The 23,257-nt window shown below is 34.6% G+C and overlaps 1 protein-coding gene across 4 annotated transcripts in view; it reads left to right on the top strand.

Annotated features, from left to right (window-relative positions):
- The window catches only part of RIC1 (RIC1 homolog, RAB6A GEF complex partner 1), a 144,682-nt gene that overhangs the window by 45,898 nt on the left and 75,527 nt on the right, over positions 1-23,257 (top strand). For all 4 annotated transcript variants that reach the window (XM_065908324.1, XM_065908325.1, XM_065908323.1 and 1 more), the window contains one exon: positions 14,973-15,052. In XM_065908324.1, coding sequence (XP_065764396.1) covers positions 14,973-15,052 — 80 coding nt within the window. The remainder of the gene's footprint in view (positions 1-14,972; positions 15,053-23,257) is intronic.

The following is a 23,257-nucleotide window of genomic DNA, read 5'->3' as shown; positions in this document are numbered from 1 at the left end:
CAATCACTCTTCTTTGCAGTCATTGGTACTAAATCAAAGGACACATAAAAATAATCTTAAAAATTGTATATTGCCATGCCATGTGTATAAGTGAACTTTCTAGATAATTTGAAGTTTAATTGAATTTTGGAGCTTTATAGTTTTGATGGTCATTTGTCTGAAATGTAATTTACATTTTCTTAGCCTCATGTAGGAATCCATTGATTGTGAATTAACTACTTATTAAAAAATTGAATTATTATGATGGTTAACTTTTTTGGTGTCTGCTATGTGCTAGGCACTATTTAAGTGCCTATGTGTATTAAAATTATTCTTTGTAACAACCCTCTGATGATAGGTAATTTTGTTACTTCCACCATACAGTTGAGCTGTGGTAGACAGGTTAAAGCACCTGCCCCAGATTACATCAATACTGTGTACCTTAGATCACACTCAGTTCAGTTCAGCCGTGTTGGACTCTTTGCGACCCTGTGAACTGCAGCACGTCAGACCTCCCTGTCCATCACCAACTCCCGGAGTCTACCCGAACCCATGTCCGTTGAGTCAGTGATGCCATCCAACCATTTTTATCCTCTGTCATCCCCTTCTCCTGCCCTCAGTCTATCGCAGCATCAGGGTCTTTTCAAATGAGTCAGCTCTTTGCATCAGGTGGCCAGAATATTGGAGTTTCAGCTTCAATATCAGTCCTTGCAATGAACACCCAGGACTGATCTCCTTTAGGATGGACTGGTTAGATCTCCTTGCAGCCCAAGGGACTCTCAAGTCTTTTCCAACACCACAGTTCAAAAGCATCAGTTCTTCGGCACTCAGCTTTCTTTATAGTCCAACTCTCACATTCATACATGACCACTGGAAAAACCATAGCCTTGACTAGACGGACCTTTGTTGGCAAAGTAATGTCTCTGCTTTTTAATATGCTGTCTAGGTAGATCATAACTTTCCTTCCAAGGGGTAAGTGTCTTTTAATTTCATGGCTGCAGTCACCATCTGCAGTGATTTTGGAGCCCCCAAAAATAAAGTCTGACACTGTTTCCACTGGTTCCCCATCTATTTGCCATGAAGTATGGGACCGGATGCCATGATCTTAGTTTTCTGAATGTTGAGCTTTAAGCCAGCTTTTTCACTCTCCTCTTTCACTTTCATCCAGAGACTCTTTAGTTCTTCTTCACTTTCTGCCATAAGGGTGGTGTCATCTGCATATCTGAAGTTATTGATATTTCACCTGACAATCTTGATTCCAGCTTGTGCTTCTTCCAGCCCAGCGTTTCTCATGATATACTCTGCATATAAGTTAAATAAGCAGGGTGACAATATACAGCCTTGATGTACTCCTTTTCCTATTTGGAACCGGATCACACTGCTGATGAAGCCTGGTTCTAGAATTTGAAAGTCTTAATAATTTTGCTTTACTGCCTTTCACTGTTAGCATGGTTGTTTAATGCTACTAGCTATTATGGAATAAAACTGAATCTATTTGATATTTTGCAATTTGCTTTTACAAAAACATCGATAGACTATGTGAGAAGCATATACAGTTGTATGACCTGTAGGGCAATACAGCATCAGTCTTTCTCTGCACTTTAAGACAAATTCAAAGCAATTTTTATGGCCTTTCCCCCAATCCCCAAGAATAGTCATTGTGTGCTCTGGCATGTCATTTATATTAAAAATTCTATTACTGTATCATCAACAGAACCACAGTCACCTCCTTATCAAGTTGTACCTTGATAAGAAAGAAATCTCACTGACACTATTTTTTAAGCGTGAGAAAAGAAAATCCTTTATCATTTTAAGAATTGGCCCATAGTATTTAGGAGAGTGTTTTCTCTGAATATCAAAAGTAGAATATCATTTTAGTAGATATGATACTAGGCCATAAATATCCCTCCAGTTTTCCTCAATTTCAGACAGTTACTATATATATATGTGCTCAAGGAACATTAAAATGAATTTTAAGTGCTGTCTCATTCCTAGTATTCTATATGGCAAGTAGCACCAATGTATTAGGCATATGCATTAATACTTTTATTTAGGCTTTGCTTATAATAGGAAAAAACCTGGAATCTCTTGATTCTGCATTGTCTTCCAGTCATCAGTATTTTGCTAATTCCTGACTCTAGTGTATTGACATCCTCTTTATTCTCATTGGCATTACCTTAACACAAGCCTTTAGTATATTTTGTAGAATGCCTAGAACTCAAAACTTTCAGCTATTTTTTTTTTTTTTGTCTACTTGACATGCCCCTAAATTATGCATCAGTTCAGTTCAGTTCAGTTGCTCAGTTGTGTCCGACTCTGAGCTGTTTCTAAATCACAGCCCTTATTCTTACTTTCAAACCATTTGGTGACTTCTCCTTGTGTCCAAAATGTGTTCTAAACCTCTTAGTCTGATATTCAGGGCATCTTGTGATCTGGCCTCAACCTGCCATTCCAACTCTGTTTCTCCTTGTTACCCTTGATATTCTGTTTCACACTTAGATAAAGGGAAGTGTACATTGTTCTGCCCCAACATGAGAATTACTGTAACATGTATTAGAATATAACTGTTTTTTGAATAAGGGAAAAACATCAGTTTAACTTAGAATTCCTGTTGTTTTGTTGTCGAGCTTTTTCCCCCTCTTGCTAACATGTTGAGTCACCAAACAACAGCCGAAAGCAAAGAGTGGACTATAGCAAGTTGTAGAGGAATATAGTGTTCTACATAGTACTCATTCATCTCTCTTTTCTTTCCTTTTCATCTTGTTTTGACCAAACACTGTTTTGAAGTGATTACTCTGCTCTTCTCCTGGATGTCTTTGAATTTTGCTATTTCTATAACTTGGTGTCCTTAAATTATACTATTTATATTCCCTTAAATTATATACATCCTTAAATTATACTGTTTTTGTTAGAGTTGTTATTTTTCACATTTAATATCTAACTTCAAAATGGTGGCTCAGAACAACCTCTGCTGATGTTGGATGTTCAATTTATTTTATTTTATTTATTTTATTTTTTTTTTCATTTATTTTTATTAGTTGGAGGCTAATTACTTCACAACATTGCAGTGGGTTTTGTCATACATTGACATGATGTAATTTGAGCACAGTTATTTTGAGATTCAAGCATGTTGTCATGAATCAGTAGTTCGTGCTGAGTAGTATTCCATCTCATGGATATAACACAATTGGTTTATCCATTTATCTGTTGGTGAGCATTTGAGTCGTTTACAGTTCTTGTCTATTTCAAGTAAAACGTTGTGATCATTCCAGTACAAATCTTTATGTGGATATACATCTCCTTTTTTCTTGAGTAAATAACTATGAATGGAACAGCTAGATCAAAAGATAGGAACCTTATGTTTAACTTTTTAAGGAAATGCTAAACTTTTTACAGAGTAATTGTACCAGTTTACATCCCGGCCAGCAGTGTACAGTTTTCACTCCTCTTTGCCAGTTTATGGTATGCCTTTTAAGTTTAGTTATTCTGATGGGTGGGTGGTGGTATCCAATTATCGTTATAATTTACATTTCTGTAATGATGTTGAACATCTTTTCATTTGTTTATTTGCCATTTACCCATTTTATTTCTTTATTCTTTGCTTGCTTTTTGAGTTTTTAGACTTCTTAGTATATTTTGGATAAAAGTCCTTTATTACACATATGCTTTTACAAAGAATTTCACCTAGTATGTTACTTGTCTTTTCATTCTCTTAACAGTGGTTTTCCAATGAAGTACTTAATTTTGATGAAGTCCACTTCATTCTTTTTTTTTTTAAATGTGTCATATCTTATACCTGTGGTCTCTTTTAAAAGTCTTACTGATTTAGGTTTTATATTTAGGTCTGTGCTATATGTTGAATTAACTTTTGTATATGGTGCAGGGTATGGTTCATAGTTAATTATTTGCCTGTTGATACTCAGTTGTTCAGCACAGTCTGTTGAAAACGTTATCCTTTCTACACTGCATTTCTTTTGCATCTTTGTCATAAATCAGTTGTCCTTGTGTATGTGGGGTTTTGCCTTCATTCTCTTCAGTTCCATGAAGTGTTTGTCCGTCTTTATGTTAATACAGTATTATTTTGATTACTCTAGCTCTGTAATTATTTTTGAAATCATATAGTGTTACTTTCTTTTCAAAGTTGCTTTCACTGTTGTAGGACCTTTTGTTTCCATATGAATTGTAGAATCACCTAGTTGGTTTCTATGAATATGACTGCTGGACTTTTGGTTGGAATTGCATTGGATCTGTGAATCCATTTGAGGAGAGTTGTCATCTTTTCAGTCTTGAATCTTCTGACCTGTAAACAAGTTATATCTCTTATTTAGATATTTTTAACTTCATCAATGTTTTGTTATTAGTGTACAAGTATTTCACATCTTTTGCCAGATTTATCCCAAAGTATTTTATATTTTTTGATGTTTTTTTGGAAACTTTAATTTTCTAATTGTTCGTATCTAATATATAGAAATGCAGTTGATTTTTCTACTGATCTTGTATCTTACAACCATGCTAAACTCACTTATTCTACTACTTTTTTTGTAGATCTCATCATATTTTCTCAAAAGACTATGATATCAATCTGGATACTTTTTATTCCTTTTTCTTTACTGATTTTATTGGTAAGACTCTCCAGTACAATTTTGAATAGGAAAGTGTTTATCTTTTAGTATTAAGAATAATGTTATAGGTATTTTTAACCCTCTCTTGTTAATTTGCTGATAATTGTTAATTAGTAGTGTTATATTGAATTTTGTTTGATGCCTTTTCTGCATTTATTGAGATTGTCATACAATTTTTCTTTTTTAGTTTGTTAATATTGTAAATTACACTTATTGATTTTTGGATGTTAAACCAACCTTGTATTCCTGAGTAAACATGATCTATTATTCTGACAATACATTGTTAGATTTAATTTGCTAAAACTTTGTTTAGAAATTTTACATCTGTGTTAATAAAGGATATTGGTTTGTACTTTCTTTTCCTCAAAATGTCTCTGTCTTGTTTTGGTGTGACGGTATGCTGATCTGATAAAATGAGATCAAAATTTTCCATCCTTTTTGGTTTTTTAGATGAGTTTGTGTTGAATCGATATTATCTCTTTTCTAAATATTTGGTAGAATTCACCAGTGATAGCATCTGGGCCTAGAGTTTTGTTTTGAGGAAAGGATTTAATTTCTTTAGTAGATACAAGCAAGTTTTGATAGTTTATGTCTTTCATGGAATCTATCTGTTTCATCCAAGTTGTAAATTTACTGTCATAAAATTCACACAGTACTCACTTGTTATTTTTAAATATGTGTAAACTATCTAGTGATGTCAGATCTCTCTCATTTCTTATAGTGCTTATCCTGTTTCTTTTTCTCCTGGACACTATGACTAGAAGTATAGAAGATTTTAATGATCTTTTTTAAAAAATAAAACCCAGATATTAGTTTAATTTTCTTTTCTGTTTCACTGATTTCCATGCTGATCTGTATTATTTTCTTTATTTTAAAAAATTGCTTACTTTTGGTTTCATTGCTCATCTGTTTCTAGTTTAAAGTAGAATCCAGGGTCACTGATATGGCATTTTTCTTTTTTTCTAATACAGGCATTTGAATCTATAAAGTTTCCCTTAAGCATTGCTGTAATAATGCCCCACTAATTCCTGTGTTCTTCTAAATTTCTGTCTTGATTTCTTCTTTTGTGAATTACTTAGAAGCATATATATTTGAGAGTTCTTCAGCAAGCTTCTGTCATCAATTTCTAGTTTAATTCTTTTGGGGTCAAGGAACATATATTATACACATTTTATTTTTAATATATGGTAAGACCCCAGCCTGCATTTCTGCTGTTCTTGTTTTAAAAGTCAGTTATCTTTTAAAGAAGTTTAAGTGAAACAAATGAAATTTGTATTAAATTTAATGCAACTTTTTTTTTTCCCCCTCTCACCTCTCTCCTTTGGGAACTCTGTCTATGTGTATGTTAGGCCACAATCTACTGATACTCTATCAGTTTTATTCTTTTTGTGTGTGTTTCATTAAGGGTAATCTTTATTGCTATGCTTTCATGACCAGTAAACTTTTTAATGTCTAATCTGCCATTAATTCCTTTTAGTGTATTTTTATCTCAAATAGTTTAGATTTTTTTATCCCTAGAGTTTGGTTTGGGTTTTCTCTGTTGCCTAGCCTTTGAACATATCAAACACAGTTATAACTGTTTTCAGTGTCCTTTTGTGCTAATTCTAACAGATTGAATTCTGGATCATTTTTGATTGGTTGATTTTTCTTCTTACTGTGTGTCTTGTGTTTTTCTGCCTGTCTACATGTGTGGTAATCTTTAATTGGATGCCAGGCATTATGGTTTTACTTTGTTGTTTGCTGGATATTTTTGTGGTCCTATAAATCTTTAGCTTTATTCTGGGAAGTACTTATGTTACTTGGAGGCAGTTTGGTGTGTTCATATTTTGTTTTGTGGGTTTGTATTGCAGTTTTGGAACAATACTCAATCTAGAGCTAATTATTCCCTACTACTGAGATAATACCTTTCTAAGATTTACCACAGCCATACCTGAAAACACTGTTATGAGCAACTAATCAATGCCATGTGCATTATGAGTTTTCTCATTCTTGGTGATGGGACAGGGACTGTTTTCAGGACTGTTGGAGCACCACACACTGCTCCCTTTTCTGATCCTTTTGGTTTTCTTCTGCATTGGTAGTGTCTTCACGTGCATATGGTTATTGGTGCTCTTTGATTGTTTCTCCATAGAACTCTCTTGTCTCTGGTAGTACTCTGTTATACAAATTGTAAGTGCCTGTTCTTCCTGAACTCTCAGCGTCATCTTCTCAACACAGGGAGTCTCCTAGGCTTTGTCTCCATTCCCCTTCTCAGTGCTGTGACCTGAGAACTCTCAAGAGAGTAAGCTGAAACAATAGAACTCAGCTCAGTTTCCCATCTCTCAGGGATCACTGGCCTTTTACTGCTGATGTCAGTGTTTTGAAGCCATTGTTTCGTATATTTTGCTTGGTTCTGGGTTGTTTATTTCAGATGGGAGCATAAACTGTCTTCAGCTTAATCCATCTTGGTTAGAACCAGAAGTCTTCAAGTGCTGTGGTGTAAAACAATGTTATAGAACTAGGAATAATGATGTGATGACTATTTGTATCAAAAGATATTCATTACCTGTCTTTGAGAGAATGTGCTATTTACAACTTTTTGTTATTTTTCATTTAAATATATACATGTGTATGTGCAAAGTGTGAAAGTATTCAAAATGTTAAATCATTCTCTTAGAGGTATGAATTTTATATACTTCAACATGTATAATAAAGAAATATAGCTAAAAACAGAAAACACCATTTATGAATCAGTGTAAAGAATTTAAAAATGTTTTTCTGTCAGCCATATTTGAAACCTAATATGACCATATGTTGGGATAAACGATAAAGCTCTAAATCATCAAATCCATATCTCTTAAATTATTATAGAAATCCTTATGATTCCATGATTCAAGTCATTGGAGCCAGATGCATAAATCTGTTCTATCCCTGATGGTAAAAATGGTATATGCAAAGGAAGAAATGCCCTGTGACTCGAAATTCTGAAGTATCTGGTGAATTCATGTGTAATAAAAGCATTTGGTTGGTAGAGGAAAGTATTGCAATGTTGCCCACAGGTTAAGCATTAGTTATATGTAGCTGTTGATTTGTCTAATTATTCAGTTAGTTTTATTTTAATTGGAGGATAATTGCTTTACAGTATTGTACTAGTTCACAGTTAGATTTAAATTCTTCCTGTTTACAGAATGTTACTATTTCTATTATATATATCACTCATCAATCATAAAATAATTTAAAAACACATTTAATTTGGAGTGGCTAGTGAAACTTCCCAAATGCCCAAACACAGCAGAATAGAAACAGGCAATTAATACTAATGATAACCATATCAACTACCACAACCAGAGAATTCAGTCTCTTCTTTTTAAAATGTGAAATTAAGTGAGGTAATTTGCATGATTTTTTAAAATGTCTATTACTAGATTTGCAATTAAAAAAAAATGAAGCCTAATATCCATGCTTCTCTGAATGTTTATTGCCTTGTTGATATCTTTTATGTTATTGTTTGTAGTTCTTTTTCTTCTATGTGGCATTAATGGAGACAAGTGTGTTTCTTCTATGCTTTATTTAAGTAATGATTTCCTTCTTTCATCCTCTTAATACTGTTTATCCTTATGATCTTATGGCCCTAATGCATGGATATAGAAAAGACATGAACATAAAGAATGTCATATAAATTGCCTGCAGATCATTGGACCTCTGTTTGGTTCAGTAGCTCAGTCATGTAGAACTCTTTGTGACCCCATGGAGTGCAGCATGCCAGGCCTCCCTGTCCATCACCAACTACCAGAGGTTACTCAAACTCATGAGTCGGTGATGCCATCCAACCATCTCATCTTCTGTCCTCCCCTTCATCTCCTGTCTTCAGTCATTTCCAGCATCAGGGTCTTTTCAAGTGAGTCGGTTCTTTGCAACAAGTGGCCAAAATATAGTAGTTTCAGCTTCAGCATCAGTCCTTCCAATGAATATTCAGGACTGATTTCCTTTAAGATGGACTGGTTGGATCTCTTTGCAGTCCAAGGGACTCTCAAGAGTCTTCTCCAAAACCACAGTTCAAAGGCATCATTTCTTCGGCACTCAACTTTCTTTATGGTCCAACTCACATCCATACATGACTACTGTAAAAACCATAGCTTTGACTAGATGGACCTTTGTTGGCAAAGTAATGTCTCTGCTTTTTAATATGCTGTCCAGTTGGCCATAACTTTTCTTCCAAGGAGCAAGCATCTTTTAGTTTCATGGCTGCAGTCACCATCTGCAGTGATTTGGGAACACAAAAAAATAAAGTCAGTCACTGTTTCCATTGTTTCCTCCTCTATTTGCCACGAAGTGATGGGACCAGATGCCATGATCTTAGTTTTTTGAATGTTGAGTTTTAAGCCGACTTTTTCACTCTCCTCTTTGACTTTCATCAAGAGACTCTAGTTCTTTTTCACTTTCTGCCATAAGAGTGGTGTCATTTGCTTCTGAATAACCAACAAATCACAGAAGAAATCAAAAAAGAAACCAAAATATGCATAGAAATGAATGAAAATGAAAACACAATAATCCAAAACCAATGGGATTCAGTAAAAGCGGTGCCAAGGGGAAGGTTCATAGCAATACAAGCTTACTTCAAGAAACAAGAGAAAAATCAAATAAATAACCTAACTCTACATCTAAAGCAACTAGAAAAAGAAGAACCACCCCAGGTTAGTAGAAGGAAAGAAATCACAAAAATTAGGGCAGAAATAAATGAAAAAGAAACAAAGGAGACCATAGCAAAACTCAACAAAGCTAAAAACTGGTTCTTTGAAAAGATAAAACAGACAAGCTATTAGCCAGACTCATCAAGAAAAAAAAGAATCAAATCAACAAAATTAGAAATGAAAATGGAGAAATCACAACAGACAACACAGAAATACAAAGGATCATAAGAGACTACTATCAGCAACTATATGCCAATAAAATGGACAACTTGGAAGAAATGGACAAATTCTTAGAAAACTATAACTTTCCAAAACTGAACCAGAAAGAAATAGAAAATATTAACAGACCCATCACAAGCATGGAAATCGAAACTGTGATCAAAAATCTTCCCAAAAAACAGAAGCCCAGGACCAGACGGTTGCACAGCTGAATTCTACCAAAAATTTAGAGAAGAGCTAACACCTATCCTACTCAAACTCTTCCAGAAAGTTGCAGAGGAAGGTAAACTTCCAAACTCATTCTATGAGGCCACCATCATTCTAATACCAAAACTAGACAAAGATGCCACAAAAAAAAAGAAAATTACAGGCCGATATCACTGATGAACATAGATGCAAAAATCCTTAACAAAATTCTAGCAAACAGAATCCAACAACATATTAAAAAGATCATACATCATGACCAAGTGGGCTTTATCCCAGGGATGCAAGGCTTCTTCAGTAGTTGGAAATCAATCAGTGTGATGCATCACATTAGCAAATTGAAAGATGAAAACCATATGATTATCTCAATAGATACAGAGAAAGCTTTTGACAAAATTCAGCATCCATTTATGATAAAAACCCTCCAGAAAGTAGGCATAGAAGGAACATACCTCAGCATAATAAAAGCTGTATATGATAAACCCACAGCAAACATTATCCTCAATGGTGAAAAATTGAAAGCATTTCCCCTAAAATCAGGAACAAGACAAGGGTGCCCACTCTCACCACTCCTATTCAACATAGTTTTGGAAGTTTTGGCCACAGGAATCGGAGAAGAGAAAGAAATAAAAGAAATCCGGATTGGAAAAGAAAAAGTAAAACTCTCACTGTTTGGAGATGACATGATCCTCTACATAGAAAACCCTAAAGACTCTACCAGAAAGTTACTAGAGCTAATCAGTGAATATAGTAAAGTTACAGGATATAAAATTAACACACAGAAATCCCTTGCATTCCTATACACTAACAATGAGAGAACAGAAAGAGAAATTAAGGAAACAGTTCCATTCACCATTGCAACGAAAAGAATAAAATACTTAGGAATAAATCTACCTAAAGAAACAAAAGATCTACATATAGAAAACTGTAAAACACTGATGAAAGAAATCAAAGAGGACACAAATAGATGGAGAAATATACCATGTTCGTGGATCGGAAGAATCAATATAGTGAAAATGAGTATCCTACCCAAAGCAATCTGTAGATTCATTGCAAGCCCGTTCAAGCTACCAGTGGTGTTTTTCAGAGACCTAGAACAAATAATTTCACAATTTTTTGTATGTGAAATTTGTATGGAAATAGAAAAAACCTCAAATAGCCAAAGCAATCTTGAGAAAGAAGAATGGAACTGGAGGAATCAACCTGCCTGACCTCAGACTATACTACAAAGCCACAGTCATCAAGACAGTATGGTACTGGCACAAAGACAGAAATATAGATCAATGGAACAAAATAGAAAGCCCAGAAATAAATCCATGCACCTATGGACACCTTGTCTTTGATGAAGGAGGCAAGAATATACAATGGAGAAAAGACAATCTCTTTAACAAGTGGTGCTGGGAAAATTGGTCAACCACTTGTAAAAGAATGAAACTAGAACACTTTCTAACAGCATACACAAAAATAAACTCAAAATGGATTAAAGATCTAAATTTAAGACCAGAAACTCTACAACTCCTAGAGGAAAACATAGGCAAAACACTCTGACATAAATCACAGCAGGATCCTCTATGACCCACCTCCCAGAGTAATGGAAATAAAAGCAAAACTAAACAAACGGGACCTAATGAAACTTAAAAGCTTTTGCACAACAAAGGAAACTATAAGCAACATGAAAAGACAGCCTTCAGAATGGGAGAAATTAATAGCAAATGAAGCAGCTGACAATTAATCTCAAAAATATGCAAGCAGCTCCTGCAGCTCAATTCCAGAAACATAAATGACCCAATTAAAAAGTGGGCCAAAGAACTAAGCAGACACTTTTCCGAAGAAGACGTACAGATGGTCAACAAACACATGAAAAGATACTCAACATCACTCATTATTAGAGAAATGCAAATCAAAACCACAATGAGGTACCATCTCACGCCAGTCAGAATGGCTGCTATCAAAAAGTCTCCAAACAGTAAATGCTGGAGAGGGTGCAGAGAAAAGGGAACCCTGCTACTGTTGGTGGGAATGCAAACTAGTACAGCCATTATGGAGAAGAGTCAGGAGATTCTGTAAAAAACTGGAAATAGAACCTCCATATGACCCAGCAATCCCATTGCTGGGCATACACACTGAGGAAACCAGAATGGAAAGAGACACGTGTACCCCAGTGTTCATTGCAGCACTGTTTACAATAGCTAAGACATGGAAGCAACTTAGATGTCATTGGCAGACAAATGAATAAGAAAGCTGTGGTACATATGCACAATGGAATATTGCTCAGCTATTAAAAAGAATGCATTTGAATCAGTTCTAATGAGGTGGATGAAACTGAAGCCTATCACACAGAGTGAAGTAAGTCAGAAAGAAAAAGACCAATACAGTATATTGATGCATATATATGGAATTTAGAAAGATGGTAATGATGACCCCATATGCGAGGCAGCAAGAGAAACACAGATGTAAAGAACAGACTTTTGGACTCTGTGGGAGAAGGTGAGGGTGGGATGATTTGAAACAATAGCATTGAAACATGTATATTATTGTATGTGAATTAGATCACCTGTCCAGGTTCGATGCATGAGACAGGGTGCTCATTGCTCATGCACTGGAATAACCCTGAGGGATGGGATGGGGAGTGAGGTGGAGGGGGGTTCAGGATGGGGAACACATGTGCACCTGTGTCTGATTTCATGTCAGTGTATGGCAAAAACCACTATAATATTGTAATTAGTCTCCAATTAAAATTACAAAATTAATTTTAAAAATTAAAAAAAAAAGTTGTGTCATCTGCGTATCTGAGGTTATTGATATTTCTCCCGGAAACCTTGATTCCAGCTTGCACTTCATCCAGCCTCACGTTTCTCATGATGTACTCTACATATAAGTTAAATAAGCAGGTTGACAATATACAGCCTTGACGTATTCTTTTCCCAATGTGGAACCAGTCTGTTCCATGTCCAATTCTAACTGTTGCTTCCTGGACCTCTGTAGTTAAAGCCATATAATCCAATAATATGCCTTGGAGAAAGAAAAAATTATTTTAAGATTAGGGATGATAACAGGAAAGAGAAGTTTGAAGTCTTTATTTTGTCTTTTCATTAACTTTTTAGAAAAGCTGGCTTTAGAGGGTGTACTTATGTTTATTATGTATACTAGAAGAAGGTTTTGAAATTGTTGCATGTAGATTGAGCAATATACTTATTGAGTTATATACTTCACTTGGCAGTATTTGGGGATAGGAAGAGAAGGACCGTCTAACTATGGTCTCACAACATAATAATAACCGCTTTGGTATAGATTCACCATAATGCTCTTTTTTAAGAACAGTCGTTTACCACCAAAACTTCTGTTGTTCAAAGGCAGGCATGTTTATGAAATTATTACTGATGAATATCATTAATATCTGGAAATATATAGCATTTAACATACGTGCAAAGCCAACTTTACCTAGTAGAGATGATTGATACAGAATACCAAAATAGTAAATCAAGCCATGTTTGTAATTTCATCTAGTATACTGTCTATGTAAAGTTTCTAACTGCTGGGGCAAAGTGATGCTGTATTTTCCCTGGCATTATAGTCTTCTAAGCAATTGTTAAAATTCTCAGTATATTATTAGCATTTGATGTTGTGAAATGTTAAACTTTTGACACTGAGTGACTGATATTCCAGACAAAGTATGTATGCTATTTATCTAAGTATTGTACTATGTTCTTTCACTTTTCTAGCCCATGTGGTAGTAGAGTTTACACATTTTAAACAGCCACTAATCTATATAGGGGTCGTGACATCTGTAAAACTTTCAGTATTTCATTATGGTTTGATTTGCATCCATTTTCTTTTTGATCTCATAGTTTTCACATTAGAATAATGTAAAATTGCACATGAGGAATTAGAATGACTATCTTGTCTGGAGGATTTTACCTGTGTCCTAGTATGTTGAATTAGAGTTTTGGAAAACATCATGAAATATTTAAGTTTTTAGCTTAAAAACAGAACACCCGGCTTTGCTGAAGAAGTTGAGTATTTCCTCTTGCATTCCTTTATATGAAAAACAGAAAACTTGTACTGGAAAGAAAGTTGAAACCTTGAATAATTAAAAAAAATTTTTTTTTTTAGTTCTGTTTTTGGTAAAAGCTGTCCTGCCACTAAAATGCCAAGAATTCAGTATGAATATAAAGTAGTTTGGGTAAAACATTGCCACTTGATTCTGTTATGTCTGAAAGTATTTGTTTGTTTAGAAAAAGCTAAATATAGTTTTTTTTATATTTATATAAATGTAAAATGGTTGGTTAAACTTCACAAGTAGATATCTGCCATGATCATATGACACTGTTTTAGTACAATTTATAATTTTTTAATTGAAGTGTAGTTGATTGCAGTGCAGCATAGTGATTCAGTTATACATATATATGCACACACACACGTGGTCTTTTTAATATTCTTTTCCTTTATAGTTTATCACAGGATATTGAATATTGAATGTAGATCCCTGTGCAGTACAATAGGACCTTGTTATTGGTCCATTCCTTTTATAACAATTTGTATCTGCTTAATAAATTCCCAGTCTGTCCAACTCCAAGCCTGGCAACCATGGCTGTTTTCTGTGTCTGTTAGTCTGTTTCTGTCCTGTAAATAAGTTTCATTTGTGTCATATTTTAGATTCCATATATAAGTTATATTGTATGGTATTTTACTTTCTGGCCTACTTAATACAGTTTGAAGCATTTTGCTAACTTAGAAAAATTAGCTGATGTTCAAACTTTTGAAATTGAAGGTTCTCTATTTTTCTTCTGTCTCAAGAGTATATTTTGTAATAAATCAGGTTGATTTATTGATTTTGAAATGTATAAAGTATGTTGAATTTCATCATACTATTAGCATTTGGTGATGTCATTGCTTTAAAAACTCAGAAAAATTTTGCCATATTATTCCAGAGTTCAGAACATTCTGTATATTTTGCAAATTAACCATCTATTACCTGAATAATAGTTATTTTAGAATACTAATGTCTACAGCATATTATAAATTAATTTCAATTACCTATGGAATATTTTGAAACCTAAAAATCCCTTTCATGAGTTACTTTATAAACAAGATAGATTATACTGAAACAAAGTGATTCGTTTACTTGCATAATTTAGCTGTAGGTCTTCAAAAGAATATTCTTAAGAGTAAAATGTTTTCAAAGAAGGAAATACTTTGAAATAAATACTTTAAATAAAATTAAGGTTACATCATAGCTTTACCCTTTAATTCATGGTAAATAAAATTTATCTTTCAGACGGCAAATGGCTACATCTTGTTTTTTCACATAACATCTACAAGAGGGGACAAGTACCTTTATGAACCAGTGTATCCCAAGTAAGTTCATTATCTTTTATTTTTTAAATATTTGATCTGCGTACTGTTGCAGTTTAGGTCTGCCTGAAGTGCTGAGCCAGCATTTCCAAAAACACTGTTTCAGAAATTACCAGGTCTTCAAAGTACTGTCACTTGAATAAAAAAATTCTATAGTAGGTCTGGAAATCTTGGATGAATATATTCTGTATAATGTTTTATGGAAAAACCCAAATGAACATTTTGGTCAAGCCAATACTATCTCCCTTCTTGTACATTCAGAATTACTATTAATATACTCTAGTTTTAGCATTCTTTAGTCTTTATTGGGGATGTATGAGCTAAGAGATTATGAAGAGAAGAGATAAAATGTCAGTAAGCTATAGGTACTTTTTCCTGTATACTTTAGTATATGCATAGATTAAGCATGCATCCCGAAAGAATTTGAGGAAACTTGGACTTTTGATCTTTATGCTGTTCAGTATGTTTTATATTGTTTTGTTGTTGCTGTTGTTGTTTGCCTTTTGAAATAAGAACATTTTATTGAAAGAACTTTTGAAATAAACATAATTTTCAAGTATGACACCTTTTAAAAACGATCAAGCCATTAAAACTGGATGAAAGTACAAATGAATTATTTATCACATTTCTAGATGGTGGAAGACAGATGTTATTGGTTATATAAGAAGTGAAAGAGAAATAGATTTCATTATATGAAAGTTTAAATTTCTGAAAATTAACAATGGTAAAACAGACAAACATTAAAAGTAGCAAACTGGGGGAAAATCATGCAGTCAATAGGACCAAGGCTTACTATTTTTTATATGAAGGAGTCATATAAATTGTTAAGAAACTCAAAGATTTCAAAAATAGGTAAAAGCAATCTTATAAGAGGAAATGTAATCCATTTTAATTCTCAATTTAGACATGCTCCTGTAAATAAAAAGCAATAAACAGGATCACCTTATAGGTGATTATTATTATTAATATTCTCTTCTAGATGGGCAGGGGAGGTAAATGACATCTCTGGAAACAGTGAAAAATACAGTTTACTTCATTTCTCCAACATGATTTACATATATTTACAGTGTTTTGAAATAGTATTTTGAGATTCATTTTTTGTTTTCCAGAGGTTTTAAAAAGTTTCTTACCTTGTATTACTAAGTAGTATTCCAACAATGCATGAATTTTGCTGTTTGTGTATGTTAGAGAAATAAAGAGCATTATTTTATTATTTTTTGACTTGGATGATCTTCATTGTAATGAAGATTTTTTAGTACGTGAGCCTCAATAAAATATGTTTTGCCTTAGAGCAGCATGAATAATAATGAAAGGGATTATAGCCTTTGATGTCAGATAGACCTGGAATTAAATGTCAGTTCTGCTGTTTTTCAGCTGTATGACTTCTATCAAGTTAATTCCTCTAAAACCTCAGTTTCCTCATCTGTAGAATGAGATAGCAGTTGCAGTTATTTTAAGGATTAAATGAGATCATGCATATTAAATGTTTAGATAAGCACTTAGTAGATGGAAAAAGAAATATGGACAACTGCTATTATTTGTACACTTTTCCTTCACCAGATTTTAACTTCATGTCTCATGTTTTCTGTCTGTGTTAGTTGCTCAGTGGTGTCCGACTCTTTGTGATCCCATAGAGTGTAGCCTGGCAGGCTCCTCTGTCCATGGGATTTCTCGGGCAAGAATACTATATGTTGTACATTTTTTGCTTTTGAGTTGATAGTATACTTTTTTTAGAGTCTGACTTCTAGTAACTGCTACATAAAATCAAATAAAATCTCTTATATGGGAATAGTTTTGCAGAGCAAATTAGTCAGTCTATTATGTATTAGGCTGGCCAAAATATGTGACAGAAAAGCCCAAACAAACTTTTTGACTGATCCAATATTTGTGTGCTAGACTAGTTTCTAGTTGGATTTTTTAGCCTAGTAGGTTTCTTAGTTTTTCTAGTAGAACCTGTTTATAAAATGGGAATAAAAATATTTTCTTCTTTAGCCTTTGCAGGATTATATGGCTTAGGCTTTTAAAATCTGATTTGAGGAGAGTTTTTAAAGAAATACTTAGTTTTTATAGGATGTAAGATAGGCTCAAGGAGGTATTGCACAACATAGGGAATACAGCCAATATTTTCTAATAACTATAAATGGAAAGTAACCTTTAAAAATTGTATAAAATTTTTAAATGAAAAAAATTTAGTTTTAAGAGTGTATTATTATTATCATCTGTGCCATTGTAAACACTTAATGCAGTTCAAGACACTGTTCTAAGCACTTTTCAAACTCATTTAATCCCTGTCGCAACCAGATGAGGTAGTTATGGACAGTTACTTGTAGCAGAGAGGCCAAGTAACCCACCTAGAGTCACACACTAGTAAATGACACACTCAGGATCAGACCTAAATGTTTTAACTTCAAAATCTGTGTATTTAACCACCAGTACTACACTACCTCATCCCTCTCTTTCCATCTAGTTGTCTGTTACTCTTGGATTTATTTGGGGAGTTAGGAATTTAAAAAAAAAAGGATAAATGATCTGGAGTGGTTTATAATAGTCTTAAAGAATAGAGGCAGCATAGTTGAGGCCAGTAGTCAATCATTTTCTTCTCAGTTTTAGAAATGCTATTGTCTCTTGCTTCTCGTCTCTGAATCTCATGAGTTTATCACCTGAGTTTTTCTAGAGTATCTCAGCATTGTCAAATTATGTGACAGTATCTTAACTCTCAGACTGCCTATCTTTTCTCATTTGCTCCATCTTTGCTGTTGTTTAGTCACTAAGTCATGTCTCACTCTTTTATGACCCTGTGTACTGCAACCTCCCAGGCTCCTCTGTCCATGGGATTTCCCAGGCAAGAATACAGAAGTGGGTTGCTATTTCCTTCTCCAGGGAACTTCCTGACCCAGGCATCAAACCCATGTCTCATGCATTGCAAGCAGATTCTTTACCACGGAACCACCAGGGGAGCCATGCTCTAACTTAGAACAGGTTGTTGTTCAGTCGCTCAGTCACGTTTGACATCTTGTGACTCCATGGACTGCAGCATGCCAGGCTTCCCAGAGTTTGCTCAAACTCATGTCCATTGAGTTGGTGATGCTATCCAGCCATCTCATCCTCTGTTGTCCCCTTCTTCTCCTGCCTTCAGTCTTTCGCAGCATCAGGGTCTTTTCTAATGAATCGGCTCTTCACATCAGGTGTCTAAAGGATTGGAGCTTCAGCTTCAGCATCAGTCCTTCCAGTGAATATTTAGGATTGATTTCCTTTAGGATTGACTGGTTTGATCTCCATGCAGAGATCACGGATTTAGAGGTCATGGACTTAGAGGACATTGTGCTAAGTGAAATAAGCCAGACAGAGAAAGACAGAAAAAGAAAGACAAATACTGTATATCACTTCTATGTGGAATCTAAAAAAAAATAACAAACTAATGAATATGACAAAAAAGAAGTAGACTCACAGATACAGAGAACAAACTACTGGTTACCTGTGAGGAGAGGGGCCATATAGGCGTGAGAGAGTAGTAGATAAACCATTGAGTGTAAGATAGACTTCAAGGATATATTGAACAGCACAGGAAATTTATCCAGTATTTTGTGAAAACTGTAAATGGAGTATCATCTTTAAAAAATTATATTAAATGCACAAATAGTGAGAGACATATAAACATTAAAAAGTGAAATTGTGAACCTAGTCTGCTTTTTCGGATTCCAGTCTCATTTCACTCTCCAGTTAGCTTTAGATTTGAGTAAATAAATACCTAGGAGTTGAATTGCTGGGGGATATCACATGTCTAGTGATTTAAGATTGGAGGATGGACATTGTATTACATATCGAGTGTCTGATTTTTATTCTTTTGCTTTAAAGAATGCTGAGGTTTGTCTTGGAAAGCAGTTAAGTTGGAGATCTTCTTGATCCTTTTGGAGCTTATTTATATATTTTTTGGGTGGATCCAACCTGTAGGCTACATTAGCACTTCTGAGCTCTGTACTAATGTCCTGGGTCTTTAAACAGGTCTGTTTGATCTGGTCAGAACTAGAATTTCCCCAAGCCCTCTATGAGAGGTACAACTTGAAACTCTGAAAGTTTTTCTTTGGCTGACCTTGTGGAGTTTCCTTATATACATGCATAGCTTAGTATTTAGCAGCATTTAAGGGGAACCTATGTTGGTTTCCAGAACTCTTTTTCTGTATTTCCTGCCTCTCTTGTACTCTGTTCCACAAATAACTGCTTCTGCTTCCCTAAACTTTAATCTTTTTCTCCTCAACTTAACAAGACTGCTGTATTATGCTTGTGTTCTCCTAACTTACATGGTAATCTCGAAAGTGACTTCTACCAGAAAGCTTTGTTTGCCTCCCTTCACTCAGGAGTACAGTCCTGTGCTGCTCTGTTATGCAGTGTCTGAAAACTGCTTCTTATATTTTGTCCAGTTTTTTTTTTCAATTGTATCTGGAGGGCTAATTTGGCACCAGTTTTCTGTTATTATAGTAATAAAGTGATTGAACATCTATGTCCCTGTCAGTCAACTTGAACAGTTTTTGATCTTTTTTAACTGGGTATGTTTTAGCACATTTAAGATATCATCATTTTATTTCATCCCAAAACGCTTTCATTATTGACATTCTGGTAAACAATTAGATTGACTCAGAATGATGCCATATGAGGTATGGGGTTTGAAGAAAGAAAACATCCTGAGCCTTACCAGAACTCTGGTTGGAGAATCAAAGCCTTTTGGTCCAGAATTCACCTCGGACTGCCAGAACTTGCTGGATCAAGTCTAACACATTCCAGACATTTTAAAACTTGGTAATCTGAGTTGTAAGAGAGTAGATCTTAAAAGTTCTCATCACAAGGGAAAAAAAATTGTGATTATGTGAGGTGTTGGATGTTAATCTTACTGAGGTAATTATTTTAAAATATATATGTAAATCATTTTGTTGTGCACCTTAAACTCATACTATGTCAGTTACACTTCAGTAAACGGGGGGAAAAAAAAAGATGTGAAAATCTGAAATTAGATTCATTTTCATTATTATCATCAAACATTTACTGTGTGCTATAGTATCATTTGTAAGACATTAGCTGTCCTGATGCTGGATAGACATAAATGCTAATGAAGAAAAAAGTATTTAACGGCAGTATAAAATGGCAAATGCCAAGTGAACTTCCCGTAAAGTGATAATAGCATTTCAGGCAAAGATGCTTGAACTGTCAGGGAAAGTTTTGTAGATACGGACATTTGAGCTATACTTAGAAGGAAAGATAGGCCTTGGGTGAGTTACGTTGCTGGGAAAACTGTACTTTTGAAATTCCTGTCCCATCTTCCTGTGGTATTGTGTCCTCCATACCCCTCCTTGCCGCTCTACCACAAGATTTATCAGGTTATCTGCCATGTTGTTTTCTTTAGCTGGCATTTAACGTATTTGAAATTTCCTGCACAAATAGACCTTGTTGAAATAAATGCCTGTTGAGTTTAATTGCGTGCACGTGCATGTGCACAGTTGGGTCTGACTCTTTGTAACCCCATGGTCTGTAGCCCACCAGGCTTCTGTGTCCATGGAATTTCTCAAGCAAGAATGCTGGAATGGGTTGCCATTTCCTTCTTTAGGGAATCTGCCAGACCCAGGGATCCCTTGTCTCTTGCTTTGGCAGGTGAAATTTTTACCGCTGCGCCACCTGGGAAGCCCTTATTTAATTGCATAGTGAAACTGCTTTTAATTCATGAAAAATATATCAGTAAAACAAAACTCTAAAACTGGCTTAATTTCATTTTTCATTCTTATGATATTGGACTTGGTATTATTACTTCTAATAAATACATAGCAGTTTAGAGATGTGGGAAAGAGAATAGAATTTGAAATTGGAGACACCTGGGTTTCAATCTGTGTCCTACTTTTTGCAGGCATTGACTTTGGAAAAGCTGCTTGTTCGGTTATTTTCTGTTTTTGTGCATCTGTAAGATAAGAACAGTGAGTTAGTAGGTCTTTAGTAAGTTGCAGTTGTTATTGTCTGGGTTGCCTTTTGAGTTACTAAACATAATCTACTTCCATTGGGTATTTGACAATGTGTGTGTCCAGAAAAGAGGGAAATTCAAGTTCACTAAATATATGAATTCTCTTATAATCCATTTATTTCTCTATGGTCAGTAGTAATGCCCCTTCTTTCTAATTTTAGTAAGTTGAATATTTTTTCCTTAGGTTTTTCAGTTTTGTTGATGTTTTCAGAGAACTACTTGTGCTTTATTTGATTTTCTCTATTATTTTCCAGTTTTCTGGGTTTTTTTGTTGTTGTTCATATCCATTCCAGTCTTAATTATATCCTTCCTTCTGTGAGTTTGTTGTTGTTCAGTTGGTAAGTCATGTCCAACTCTTTTAAGTTTGCTCTTTCTCTAGTTCCTTTTAAGGTGTGAAGTTAGGTTATAGATTTGAGATTTTTCTTCTTTTTTAAGTGTAAGCATCTTGGCTGTAAATTTTCCTCTGATGACTGCATTTACTGCCCCCTATGACGTTGTGTTTTCATTTTCTTTAGTTTCAAAGGATTTTCTAATTTTTTTTTGGTCTTTAACCTGTTGGCTGTCTCTGAGACTTGTTTAATTTCTACATTTTTGTATATTTTCTAATTTCCCTTCTGTTGTTGCTATGTAGTTTCGTTCCATGGTGATCAGATGCTTTGCATGATTTCAGTCTTTTTAAATGTATTGAGGCATTTTGGTGACCTAATGTGTTCTATCCTAGAGAATGTTTCATGTACATTTGTGAAAGAATGTGTATTCTGCTGTCACCTGGTAGTTTGGTATATGTCTTAGGTCTGAGTGGTTTATAATGTTCAGATTCTCTATTTCCTTACTAATCTTCTGTCTAATTGTACTGTGCATTATTGAAAGTGGAGTATTGAAATGTCCGGTTGTTATTTTTGAACTCTTTCTCCCTTCAGTTGCTTTAGTATTTGCTTCATAAGTTTTCAGACTCTTTTTTTTTTTCATTTATTTTTATTAGTTGGAGGCTAATTACTTTACAATATTGTGATGGTTTTTGTCATACATTGACATGAATCAGCCATGGATTTACATGTATTCCCCATCCCGATCCCCCCTCCCACCTCCCTCTCCACCCGATTCCTCTGGGTCTTCCCAGTGCACCAGGCCCGAGCACTTGTCTCATGCATCCAGCCTGGGCTGGTGATCTGTTTCACCCTAGATAATATACATGTTTCGATGTTTTCAGACTCTTGCTATTAAAAGTTTTATCTGTTTATAATAGTTATATCTTCTTGCTGGATCAACTCTTTCATCAATATGCAGTGTCCTTTATCTCTTATAACCGTTTTTGGTTTAAGGTATTTTGTCAGATATTACTACAACCACCAGCTTTGTCTTAGTAACTATTTACATGAAATATTTTTTTTCATCCTTTCATATTCAACTTATTTCTTTTGCTCTAAAATGAGTTTTTTATAGAATACTTAGAAGTGGGATCATATATATTTTTTTAATCTGTTCAGTCAATGTGTCTTTTAATTGTTTACATATAAAGTAATTGATGATAAGAAAGGAATTCTATTTTGCTATTTGTTTTTCATGTGTCATATCTTTTTTGATCCTCAGTTCCTCCATACTGTCTTCTTTTGTGTTTAATTTTGATTCCTTTTTCATTTCCTTTTCTCTGTATATTTTGTTTTTCTCAGTGGTTACCTTGGGAATTACTTAGCATCTTACATTTAAACAACCTAGATTGAATTAATAACAGCTTGATTTCAATACCAAAACTATATTCCTGTACAACTTTTCTTATTGTCACACATTACATCATTATGCATTGTGAGCCCATAATGTAGATTTAGAATTATCTTTTTACTCATTGTTGTTGTTCGTTTCTCAGTCGTGTCCAACTCTTTGCTACCCCATGGATGGCGGCATGCCAGGCTTCCCTGTCCTTCACTGTCTCCCTGAGTATGTTCAATCTCAAGTCCATTGAGTCTATGATACCATCCAACCGTCTCATCCTCCGCTGCCCCCTTCTGCTTTTGCCCTCAATCTTTCCTAGCATTTGGGTCTTTTCTAGTGAGTTGGCTCTTTGCATCAGATGGGCAAAATATTGGCGCTTCAGTATCAGTTCTTCCAGTGAATAATCAGGATTGATTTCCTTGAGGATTGGAAAGGAAAACCCTAACCCTAACCCTGGATTGGTCTCTTTGAAGTCCCTTGAAGTCCAAGGGACTATC

Source organism: Muntiacus reevesi, chromosome 17 (assembly GCF_963930625.1).
Source record: "Muntiacus reevesi chromosome 17, mMunRee1.1, whole genome shotgun sequence".
NCBI lineage: Eukaryota > Metazoa > Chordata > Mammalia > Artiodactyla > Cervidae > Muntiacus > Muntiacus reevesi.
Note: the sequence above shows the minus strand (reverse complement) of the source record. Positions and strands in the feature narration are given on the sequence as shown.